We start from the raw sequence: 12,617 nt of genomic DNA on the forward strand, positions 1-12,617 counted from the left end.
ATCTTCTGGCAGTTTGTTATAGAGTGGGGCTTCTTCGGCACATGTCACCTCCTCCTCTGGTGATAATCCAAAATCTTTGCCTTCTGGCCAGTCCATAATCACTTCCAAGATTCCTGGGCAACTGGGGTTTCCTACTCAAGCCCGCTGGGTGATCAGTGCAACCCAGTTACTCCACGTAGCATCAGTTGCATGGTGTGTAGAGGGGACGTTTCCTTTGAACATCCAGCCCAGCACTGGCAGTCGGGGTGCCAGGAGCAACTGTGTCTCAGTACCAACCACTTCTGAAGCAGCTCAGACCCCTTCATATGCTGCCAGTATCTCTTTGTCAGTTGGAGTATAGCAGCCTTCGGACCCTCTGTATCCCCGACTCCAAAACCCTAGGGGTCGACCTCGGGTCTCCCCTAGTGCTTTCTGCCAGAGGCTCCACATAGGACCATGCTCCCCGGCTTCGGTGTAGAGCACATTATTTACATCTTGTCCTACCCGGAATGGCCCAGGAGCTACTGCATTAACTGTTTCCTGTTTAATCTTTTCAAAGGCTTGTCGTTGCTCAGGGCCCCATTTGAAATCATTCTTTTTCCGGGTCAATCGATAGAGAGGGCTTACGATCAGACTGTAATCTGGAATATGCATTCTCCAAAAACCCACAATGCCCAAGAAAGCTTGTGTTTCCTTTTTGCTAGTTGGTGGAGACATGGCTGCTATTTTGTTCATCACATCCATGGGGATCTGACGACGTCCATCTTACCATTTGATTCCTAAGAACTGGATCTCTTGTGTGGGTCCCTTGACCTTACTTTGTTTTATGGCAAAACCAGCTTTCAGAAGGATTTGGACTATTTTCTCTCCTTTCTCAATAACTTCTCCCACTGTGTTGCCCCACATGATGATGTCATCAATGTATTGAAGGTGTTCTGGAGCTTCTCCCTGTTCCAGTACAGTCTGAATCAGTCCATGGCAAATGGTAGGACTGTGTTTCCACCCCTGGGGCAGTCGATTCCAGGTGTACTGGACGCTCCTCCATGTGAAAGCAAACTGTGGCCTGCACTCTGCTGCCAGAGGGATTGAGAGGAATGCATTAGCGGTATCAATTGTGGCATACCACTTGGCTGCCTTGGACTCCAGTTCGTATTGAATTTCTAGCATGTCTGGCACAGCAGCACTCAACAGTGGACTGACTTCATTCAGGCCACGATAGTCTACTGTTAGCCTCCACTCTCCATTAGACTTCCGGACTGGCCATATGGGACTGTTAAAGGGTGAGTGGGTCTTACTGATCACTCCTTGGCTCCTCAGTTGGTGAATGAGTTTATGGATGGGGATCAGAGAGTCTCTGTTGGTGCGATATTGCCGCCGGTGCACTGTTGTGGTGGCAATCAGCACCTGTTGTTCTTTGACCTTCAGCAACCCCACCACAGAAGGGTCCTTCAAGAGGCCAGGCAAGGTAGACTGCTGTTTAGTTTCCTCCATCTCCAAGGCAGCTACACCAAAACCCCACTTGTAACCTTTTGGGTCCTTGAAATACCCTCTCCTGAGGTAGTCTATGCCAAGGATGGACGGAGCCTCTGGGCCAGTCACAATGGGGTGCTTTTGCCACTCATTCCCAGTTAGGCTCACTTCGGCCTCCAATACAGTTAGCTCTTGGGATCCCCCTGTCACTCCAGCAATGCTAATGGGTTCTGCCCCTTTATAGTTTGATGGCATTAAGGTGCACTGTGCGCCGGTGTCCGCTAAAGCTTTCTACCTCTGTGGGTCGGACGTGCCAGGCCATCGGATCCACACAGTCCAGTAAACCCAGTTATCCCTTTCCTCCACCTGGCTGGAGGCAAGGCCCCTCTATTTCTGATCATCGTATTTATCACTCACTTCTTGTAAATACAAAACACAAATCCCTTTGTTAAGGTCAGAAATAAAATCAGTGTTTCTACTCCTCTGTCTGGGGACTTGCTCACTGGAAACTGGAGCAGCAGCTTTCCTGGAAGAACCCCACTGAGTGACTGTTTTTCTTTGCAGTTCATGCACTCGTGCCTGTAGGTTCGAGGTAGGTTTTCATCTCACTTCTTCATGTCCTCCCCTTGGTCACGCAGGTAGAACCACAGGGTGAACTGTGGTGTGTATCCTCTCTGTTGAGAAAAGGGATGCTTACTTTGAGTTGCTGAACCTTCTGGGACAGTTTCTCCACAGCCGAGACGAGGGCGGAAGTGGCATTTGCATCATAGTCCCGAAGTCTATCAATCACCTCTGCCACTGTTGGTGCTTCCTCATCTCTCTACGACATTACCACCATTGAGTTTGTATGAGGATGGTGCGCTCCATACAAACTTCCGCCACATGGGTCATGTGCACTCGGCTTCATCTGGATCTTTGGATGACTGTTGGTTGTGTAGGTCTCCATAAATCACCTCAAGCATGGCTAGTTCCCTAAAGTACTGGATACCTTTCTCCATGATCATCCGTTTTCCTAGGCAAAAGACAGTATCTTCCTTGAATCCGTACCTTTAACACCTGACAGGAGTCGCCTCCAGAAACTGAGGTCTTCTTTCCCTTTTCCAGTCACTTTGTCAACGCTCCCTTCCCCAGAAAGGGATCCCAGTTGTTTGGTTTCCTTCCCCTCTAATTCCTGACTGCTGGCCCCATTATCCCAGCATCGGAGCAGCCAGGTGACAATGTGCTCACCTGAATGATGCCCGAAATCTTTTTGCATATCCCGCAGCTCACTCAAGGATAGGGATCGGGTAGTTTCCGTTTCTTGTACACATTCTTCCTCTTCCTCCTCCTCTCCTCATGATGGTCCTGCTTCTTCTTCATCTCTTTCTAAACAAGTTGACCTTCTCTTCCAAGATTTCTTCTTGTGTATAGGGACGACTGATACTGGTACGGGTTGGTCCTCTGATTTAGCTGCAACGCTTCTTACTGGGGTTGGAGTAGCCGCAGTGCCTGTCATGGGGGTTTGAGTGGCCGCAGTGCCTGTCACCAGGATTGGAGTAGCCGCAGCATCTGTCTTGGTGGTTTCAGTGCCTGCGGTGCTTTTCGCTTTCCTTCTCCTTTTAGATCCAGAGGCCTTCTCTTCCCCTTTGGGGTACTGAATATTGTTAAAAAGGGCTTGATAGGCATGGGCCAGGCCCCAGCATGTTGCAGTGATTTGTATCTTTTTGGAATTGCCAGGGTGACAACATACTTCCTCCAAATGTTCTACTACTTTTTCAGGATTCTGCACTTGTTCAGGGGTGAAGTCCCACAGCACTGGGGGTGCCCACCCTCTTAGGCATTTTCACATACTATCCCACATACCCTGACACACATAGCTATCGAGCCTTGGGGCAGATCTCTGGATGATATTCTTAACTTGCTTATTAACCTTAGACAGAACTGACACCGTCTGCCAAAGCAATACCAACAGATATATCTTAACTACCCAAGGATGTTCAAGATACTGAAAAGTTGTTGTAATGAAGGAGGAGGCATTATAGAAGATGGTAGCTAAGGTGCCATTCTGTATTTCCTCCATAAAAAAACTCTCAGTGGAGAAGGTAAAATTTCTAATTGTCTCCATGAGGTGGTACCCGACGTACAGTAATGGCTTCAATATAAACTTCAAATAACAAATAAAACTCAAGGCCAATGTTTTAAAAATAATTCTCCCAGGCAAAACATCACCGATCACTGCAGAGCACAACAAACCACAGAAACCAACACCAATCTAACAGACACAGCAAATACAAGAACATGGTGCAGATCGGATAAACTAATATTGAGAACAGAGTCTATGCTGTGATCAGCAACTGTCATTATCTCAACCCTTCGGGCCCCATGTTGGGTGCCAAAAAGGACTGTCGTGGTTCAGCCTCAGTCGGCAACTAAACAACCACACAGCCGCTCGCTCACTCCCCCTACCCCTGTGGGATGGAGGAAGAGAATCAGAAGAGCAAAAGCAAAAACCAAAACTTGTGAGTTGAGATAAGAACAGTTTAATAATTAGAATTAAATTATAATTATAATAATTTTGATTATTATAATAACAATAATGATAATATAAGGAAAAGGGAAAAGGGAAAAAAACAAACACACAAACGATACAACCGCTCACCGCCCGCCGACCAACGCTGCCTGTCCCCGAGCCGCAACTGCTGCCTCCCTCCCCCAGCCAGCTCCTTGCATACTGGGCATGATGTTACATGATACAGAGTATCCCTTTGGCCAGTTTGAATCTGCTCTCTTAGCTGTGCCCCCTCCCGGCTTCTTGTGCACCTGGCAGAGCATGGGAAGCTAGAAGAGTGCTTGACTAGTATAAGCACTACCTAGCAAAAACCAAAACATTTTTGCGTTATCAACATTGTTTTCGTACTAAGTCCAAAGCACAGCACTATGCCAGCTAGAGTGAAGAAAATTAACTCTATCCCAGCTAAAATCATGACAGTATTGCATTCTTACTGTCATGTATGTGCAAGTGCACTTTGTACAAAGTGGTGTCAGTAGGGTTATTTCTACTTTTGTCATCAGTTAATCTATGTATAATTCTCCATAGCCTTGGAGAAACAGGTACTGAGGGGGAGGGAAACATTGCCGCACATGTGGAAGAAGTCTGTATGGAGCGCACCATCCTCGTATGCAAACTCATGGATGGTGGCAAACGCCCTGTGGGGGTGGCTACAGCAGTGGAAGCAAAGCAACTGGCAGCGTAGAGGCAAACCCATCTGGGCTGCCACACTGTGGCAAGATATTGCTCTCCGGGTAGAAAACCTGGTTGTGAAAGTACATCATGTGGATGCTCACGTCCCCAAGAGTTGGGCCACTGAAGAACATCGGAACAACCAGCAGGTGGATCAGGCTGCTAAGATTGAAGTGGCTGAGGTGGATCTGGACTGGCAACATAGGGGTGAATTATTTCTAGCTTGGTGGGCCCATGACACCTCAGGCCATCAAGGGAGAGATGCAACATACAGGTGGGCTCGTGATCGAGGGGTGGACTCGACCATGGATGCTATTGCACAGGTTATCCACGAATGTGACACATGCGCTGCAATCAAGCAAGCGAAGCGGGTAAAGCCTCTGTGGTATGGGGGACGATGGCTGAAATATAAATATGGGGAGGCCTGGCAAATTGACTATATTACATTCCCACAAACCCACCAAGGCAAGCGCCATGTGCTTACAGTGGTAGAAACAACCACCGGCTGGCTGGAAACATATCCCGTGCATCGTGCCACTGCCCGACACAGTATCCTGGGTCTTGAAAAACAAGTCCTGTGGCGATATGGCACCCCAGAGAGAACTGAGTCAGACAACGGCACTCATTTACAAAGCAACCTAACAGACAGCTGGGCCAAAGAACACGGCATTAAGTGGGTGTATCGCATCCCCTATCGTGCACCAGCCTCTGGGAAAATCAAAAGATACAATGGACTGTTAAAAACTACACTGAGAGCAATGGGGGTGGAACATTTAAACACTGGGATACACATTTAGCAAGAGCCACCAGGCTAGTCAACACGAGGGGATCTGCCAATTGAGCTGGCCCTGCCCAATCAGAACCCTTACGTACTGTGGAAGGGGATGAAGTCCCTGAGTGTACGTGAAAAATATGTTGGGCAAACCAGTCTGGGTTATTCCTGCCTCAGGCAAAGGCAAACCCATTCGTGGGATTGTGTTTGCTGGAGGACCTGGGTGCACTTGGTGGGTGATGCGGGAGCATGGAGGAGTCTGGTGTGTACCTCAAGGGGATTTGTTTTTGGGTGAAAACAGCCAATGAACTGAATAATATGCTTTTAATTGCTGTATAATGTTGTATGTCATCACTACTATGGTTGCTATATGCCATATCAATGGTATCATGGTGGGAATCTCCCAATTAATAATAATAAATGAACTTTCAATTGAACCAAGCAAAGTGCAGCAGTGATAGAACAAGGACTAACAGTGCAGCGGTGATGAAACGAGGATTGACTTCAGCATGCAACAATCCAACACCACACAGAGCACCTCTCTGAAATACTCTTACAATAGATGAGACCCAAAGTCATTGACTAAATTAACTCAATGGACATTTCACAGGCATTGTACAGGGGTGGTCCATAGACTAGGGGAATGATAAATGAAATCTATATATTTTATTGAAGGATGAGAAGACGGGTAGGGATTATTGAAATTGTATTGGATAGTGTGGGACCTGAGCATGACACGAATGATATGGAATAAGGGGTGGATACTGTCATGGTTTTAGCTGGGATAGAGTTAATTATGCAATTATCTAATTATGTAATACTGCATTAACTGCAGAAGACTCATTTAGTGTCCTCAAGAGAACAGAAAATGAAAGCAGAATTAGGTCAGTAAGGTTTTCCATACTGATTGAACACCAAATCAAGAAGGTTTACTCTTCTGGCAAGGAAGAGTTACATTAAAAACAACAGATATTTGTGCAGGTCCACAGAAGTGTTTGATTCCTTAAAATAAGACCACTTTGTCAACAGGCTCCCCTTGATTGGGTGGCCTGTAGTAAACACCATCCACGAGGTTTCCTTTGTTGGCTTTCCTTTTTTACCCATAAGATCTCAGCCTGTTTATTGCTGTTTTTCGAAGACAGCTCTATGCAGTCAATCCTTTCTTTTACATAGAGGGCAACACCCCTGTCCTTCCTTCCTTGCCTGTCCCTTCTGAACAGTTTATAGCCATCGATTGCAGTGCTCCAGTCATGTGATTCATCCCATCATGTTTCAGCAACAGCAATTAGATCATAGCTTTCTAGCTGCACAGTGGCTTCCAGCTCCTCCTGCTTGTTACCCATGCTGCATGCATTGGTATAGAGGCACTTCAGTTGGGCTGTCAACTGTGTCACCTTTTTAGAGTAACATACCTTAATTCCTTTGTGGCTTTTCACAGGTGTTTTCCTGTTGGTTCCTAATACATCAGCAGCCCCTGGCTCTTCTGTTACCCAAAACTCCATTCCTTTTCCCCTATAAATCTAGTTTAAAGCTCTCCTTATGTCTGCTTAAAAGGTCTCCTTATAAGCCTGGACAGCTTGCTGGCGAAGACCCTCCTGCCCCACTTGGTCAGGTGAATCCCATTAGCTCCCAACAGACCCAGCTTCTCAAAGGTGATGATCATAGAAGCGAAAACCTTGAGTACAGCACCAGCTATGCATCCAGATATTAACCTGTTCAATTTGTCTCCTTCCTGAACTCCTTTCCCTGACTGAGAGGATAGAGGAGACAAGAGAGACAAGATAGACATTAGGCAGATATGGGAAAGGAGGGAGAGAGAGAGATGAGATGCCCTGCATCTAACTAGGACATGCTCTAACATATATGCTACATAAGCAATCCATAAAAATTGAAAAGTGTATAGAAACATGCATCTCCCCCAAAAACAAGCTATTAATCACTTATGGGGGTGCATACGAACAAAGAGGAATGGCCAAATACCTCAGCAAGTGACTTCTTATATTGCAAATAAGTTAGCAGTAAGTGAACGTGACACAGCAGACTTCACATCTTTAGTCAAGAAACACCATGCTCAAGGCCGCAGACTGTGGTATCACATTTAAAGCAGAGACTTCTCCACAGTGAGGCAATATGCCAAAATTTCAACTTTTGGTCTGGATGTTTGAATTATGGGATTTGTTGAAGCGTCGTGCATCTTTTTTTTGAAGATGTGAATAATTCACCTTTTTTATTTTTAAAAAAAATTATTTCATAGTAAAATGCTTTCTGTTATTAAAAAAAGGAGCTGTCTTGTTTAGTATCCAGTATTTTTTTTCAAAGATATTCCTAACTTCACTGGGTTTTCAGGATGCAAATGTTTACATTAACTTTCTTCTATTCCCATTTTATTAAGGTGGCATGAATACTTCATACTGTTATGTTAACTCTACCTGTACTAAAGCTAAGTCTATTACCATCCAAAGCATAAAAGCTGTTTTCACAGCTTTAGTTTGGTGTTACTTATGTAGGTTTAAATAACGAAAAGACCTATACAAGTTCTAAGCACCTTGGTATACGAAACAAAACAAATTCCCAACAACACTCAATATTTTAAAAGCTTGAATTACTAGTCAGACATTACAAAAACAATACTACTATTCCAGAATCCCACTCAAACTTGCATCTTACCTGATCAAACCAGATCAGGCTACTTAGAACCTAATGGATAGGCTGTGACTGCAACCAATTTCTACATAGTTGAGTAGATCTACCTCAGTTATTTTCTGCTGTCCCTCACTCCCCTTCTTCCCTCATTTATGCATATCCTAAAGTAATAAAATTTGGCACAAACAGTGCAGCAGTGGAGCAGGGCTGGAAGGGCAGAAGCAGTCACAAATGAGTTTATGCAATACCGGCCAAATGATTGCTGGCTCAGGTTAATACTATGATCCCTCATTCAGAGCAACAGTGAAACTGTATTATGGTGCATCCTACATGTTTTCTGAAAAAGCTGTTAGATCATGACTCTACACACCAAAATAGCTACAGCCGTTCCATGCTAAGGTGAAAATTATGAGACTGACAGAATAACCACAACTATAAGTCAGAAAAGCACTTAAGCATGCTCTTATGTAAAAACCACAAGTGTTTTGCTGGATCAAGGCCTGGTTTCTGGATATTACACCATACCCTTCCTGAAATGCTTGATATCCTATAAAAGTTCATGTCACTTACCCTCCCTCCAGTATCTAAAAAGGTAGAACGCATTCACAAAGCAAGTATTCATTTAATCTGTTTTCAGTGAGATTACCATCTTTTGTCTACTTTCCCCCTATACCCTCATTGTTTTAGTAACAAGAAGGGGCATTATCATTTCAAATCAAGCAAATGCACTCTGTGGAGTCTGCTTCCGGTCACTGACAATGACCAGGGACATACTTTAGATATAAGTCAACCTTTCTCCTCCCCCAGTCCTCAAGGGGAATTGTATAATAGTCTCAGTAAGGGGAAGGAACAGTTTCTATCAAACCACAGAAAATATAAGAGATTAGATCCTCCATGTGTTACTAGGAATATTACTGGGTACTCATCACCTTTTAATTAAGGTACTTAGGAGTATAACTCAACATTCATGGACCATACTTCCTGGTATCCTATTTTTAATCTTCACTTTCACCTACTTAATACTCTCACTATTCTTTGGTAGTCCAGCCAACCCATTTATCATTATACAAAATTAGTTTTTGCTTTGGCCACTTATTCTTCAGTCTTTTCAGTGCCATTTTTTTTCTTCTAATTTCCTTTTGTTTATGGTTCTGAATACTTTCTGTACTAAAATAGTTTCCATGTGGATTTCAAGGATTTTAATTTCATAGCTATGATTATTTGCAGCTTTCCAAATATCACACTAATCTAGCCAAGTACTTGAGGCCATTTTAAAGTTAAGCTGGTTTGCAATGATACTACCAATATGCTTTGCTAATTCAGAACTGGGGCTGAAATTAAATCATGCTTTACAGTTTGATGTCTCTGTACTTGTTTTTGACATGGTCCCTCTATGGAAACTCAATTTAAACTATTACTATGATTACTACAATACAGGGGATGATTGCAAGAGTGTCCGCTGAGAAAGTAAAAAATAAGCATATGCATTTAAATCCTGTTATTCAGCTTTTACCTATATTCACGTTCCTGGAGTATTTCAATTGGATCCAATCCTTGTGGTTTCTGGATAGGGCTGATACGATTCTGTTTTTGCTGCAGCTGCACAATAGGTGAAGGCTGTCCAGGTGTGGGCTGTGGTACAGAGGGCCCAGGCATGGCTGCAGAAGGCTGGGAAGCAACGGGGGCAGGAGAAGGCCTCCTGCTAGGAGGTGGTACAGAGAGCTTTTGTGGTGTATTGGGAACACTCATATCTGGGGCTTGGCCTAGAACATAAGAAACATGATAACACAAAATATGGAATGCAGTAAAAAATCCAAGATGATTTTTTAGGTCAAAACATGAAGCTAAGACAAACATGCAAACTTATCAGGAAAAATACTAGGTTTCCCTCCCTACAGAGAAACAAACTTAAATAGACATTGCAGAAAGTGATCCAAAAATAATAAAAGTGCATGTCAATTTATGAACAACACCTCTTTTTTTTTTTTTAATTCACACTGTTTTTAAGTAAATCTAGCATTAGTAAGAGCCCTCTAGAACTAGTTTCATATAAGTGCAGGACCAAATTCTGCCTCTTCATATGTTCATTGTCCTTATACCACTTGCAAGGATGAATCCAGTCACAATTTGACTAGAAGCATGAGTAGGCCTGCTTTTACAACAATTTGTGAGAACCAATAAGCTGTGTTAAAATTTCAGCAACAGTACTCAAATATACCTGGCAAATAGCAATAGCTTCCATTTTGCCCCCAACTCCCAATTAATTATATTTATGTATCTGGAATACTTGGTATCTGATTATTCTTTTTTTTAATAGCATTCTATTTTGAAAGTTAGCTACTCATCAGTTAACATGAATATAGCACCTGCCAATGACAGCACAGGTTTCAGTACGCTAACAAGTCAGGAAGTCACTCATGCACACAGATGTGAGACAGTCACTGAGAACAGACATCTGCAACAATAAAGATATCACTTGATTGAGGAAACATAATAATTTATTGCTAAAAAATACAACTACACAATATGCCTGTAGTCTTGTAATCAATTTCACTTCAGATCCAGCATCCTGACCATCTGGCATTCAACCATCTGCATCAATCTCTGGAAAAGGAACAAGCTTATATATTTAATTCTGATTGTAGAGGGTGCTTCATATTCAGGCTGCCTAACAGCTGCAATAATTTCATCTGGTCAACTCATTCACCTTTGAATAAGTGGTAGAACACTCCCTGATATTTAAGTGCTAGGCAAAGTAAAGGTCACACTGTTTCTTCTTTATGCCTTTTTATTTCCCCACTCTTTTTCCTGCCTCTTTTCCCCAATCCCTACCCACACAGTTTAACCTTAACTGTATGCATGATATAAAATTACTGCTATACTCCCTTCTACCTTCTGTCCAAGGTTTAGGGGTCATGGCAGCTATATGTCCAAGTACTCCTGGAGCTGGTCCTGGGCCAGCTGTAGGCCCACTCAATGCATGTGACCCAATACCTATAATTTAACAGAGGAAAGAAAATTATTAAAATATAAAACATTATTACACGTTAAAAAATCCCTCTGCATTCCAATAGGCTAGTCTATTTATGCAAATAAGCTTTGTGCATTAAATACAGATTTAAGTGGATTCCACTGTGCAAAAAATTAATGTAATGAGGTATATTAAAATCGCATATTTTAAAATAATTGATGACAAAGCCACATGCATTCAAATTAAGTGACCAGTTATTCAAATTATTTTTAATAAGAAAATACAATCATCTTTACCCTCAGCTTCTAAAGATAAATAAGAGTTTACATAAATTGTTAACTCTTTAAAATAATCAGGATATTTTTTAAACTGTTCTTGAACTAATTTTGTGCCCAAAATAATTTGTATGGTGTATATTATGATATCACGAACACAGGATTATTATTTCAAGTGAGTAATAAACAACAGGAGGAGATTAATTTTTAAAAATAAAGATCACATTTTCATAGCCCTTGGTTAAAAAATGTACAAAATGGAAACAACAAAAGAAATACATATAGGCTATTTAAAATTCCCTTAAAGTAAAATGGAATTTTTTTGTCCTAAAAGGTCTGAAGTTAAAAGTAATGAATACTCAAAAAATATGCACGTAATACTGTTATTAAGCTATCACAGTGGGATCCATGTAATATCCACATGGCTAGATAAACCATTTATTTTCTTGAAGTTGTGGAGGAGGGAAAAAGTAAAAGACAATCATCATAGAAATTAATGAACTTACAAACAAAACCAAATGTCAACAACAGAAAACTCCCCTCCTTTCCCTCCCTCCCCATTTGTCATGGTTTTAGCTGGGATAGAGCTAATTTTCTTCACTGTGGCTGGCATAGTGCTGTGATTTGGACTTAGTATGAAAACAATGTTGAGATAACACAACAATGTTTTAGTTGTTGCTGGGTAGTGCTTGTACTAGTCAAGCACTCTTCTAGCTTCCCATGCTCTGCCAGGTGCACAAGAAGCTGGGAGGGGGTCCAGCTAAGAGAGCAGATTCAAAGTGGCAAAAGGGATATTCCATATCATATGACATCATGCCCAGTATGTTAACTGGGGGGAGCTGGCTGGGGGCAGGCAGCAATCGCAGCTCGGGGATGGGCAGTGTCAGTCAGCGGGTGGTGAGTGGTTGCATCGCTTGTGGGGGTTTTTTTAAACTTTTTTTTGGGGCTTCGTTTCTCTCGTTATTTTCCTTATTATATTATCATCATCATTATTATTATCATTACTATTTTATTTTAATTATTAAACTGTTCTTATCTCAACCCACAAGTTTTCTTGCTTTTGCTCGTCCGATTCTCTCCCCCATCCCACAGGGGTGGGGGGAGTGAGCGAGCGGCTGTGTGGCACTTGGTTGCCGACTGGGGCTAAACCACGACACCATTAAATTGATCTTAGGATTGGACCTGTTCAGAAAACATAACAGATGCAAACTATTTAAGACTGAAATAAGTTTGCGTACTGCATTATAACATCTATTATTGTTATGAGAAACTCTTTTCCTTATGTTA

The 12,617-nt window shown here is 42.5% G+C and overlaps 2 protein-coding genes across 2 annotated transcripts in view; one reads left to right on the top strand and one right to left on the bottom strand.

Annotated features, from left to right (window-relative positions):
- The window catches only part of LOC135310846 (probable global transcription activator SNF2L2), a 192,823-nt gene that overhangs the window by 139,602 nt on the left and 40,604 nt on the right, over positions 1-12,617 (bottom strand). The window contains exons 4-5 of the mRNA XM_064439901.1: positions 10,977-11,078; positions 9,598-9,847 (exon numbers count right to left, since the gene is read on the bottom strand). Coding sequence (XP_064295971.1) covers positions 9,598-9,847; positions 10,977-11,078 — 352 coding nt within the window. The remainder of the gene's footprint in view (positions 1-9,597; positions 9,848-10,976; positions 11,079-12,617) is intronic.
- The window catches only part of LOC135310847 (zinc finger and BTB domain-containing protein 5-like), a 214,788-nt gene that overhangs the window by 32,514 nt on the left and 169,657 nt on the right, over positions 1-12,617 (top strand). The gene's annotated exons all lie outside the window — the stretch shown is intronic.

This window comes from Phalacrocorax carbo (assembly GCF_963921805.1).
Source record: "Phalacrocorax carbo chromosome W unlocalized genomic scaffold, bPhaCar2.1 SUPER_W_unloc_2, whole genome shotgun sequence".
In the NCBI taxonomy this organism is placed as follows: domain Eukaryota; kingdom Metazoa; phylum Chordata; class Aves; order Suliformes; family Phalacrocoracidae; genus Phalacrocorax; species Phalacrocorax carbo.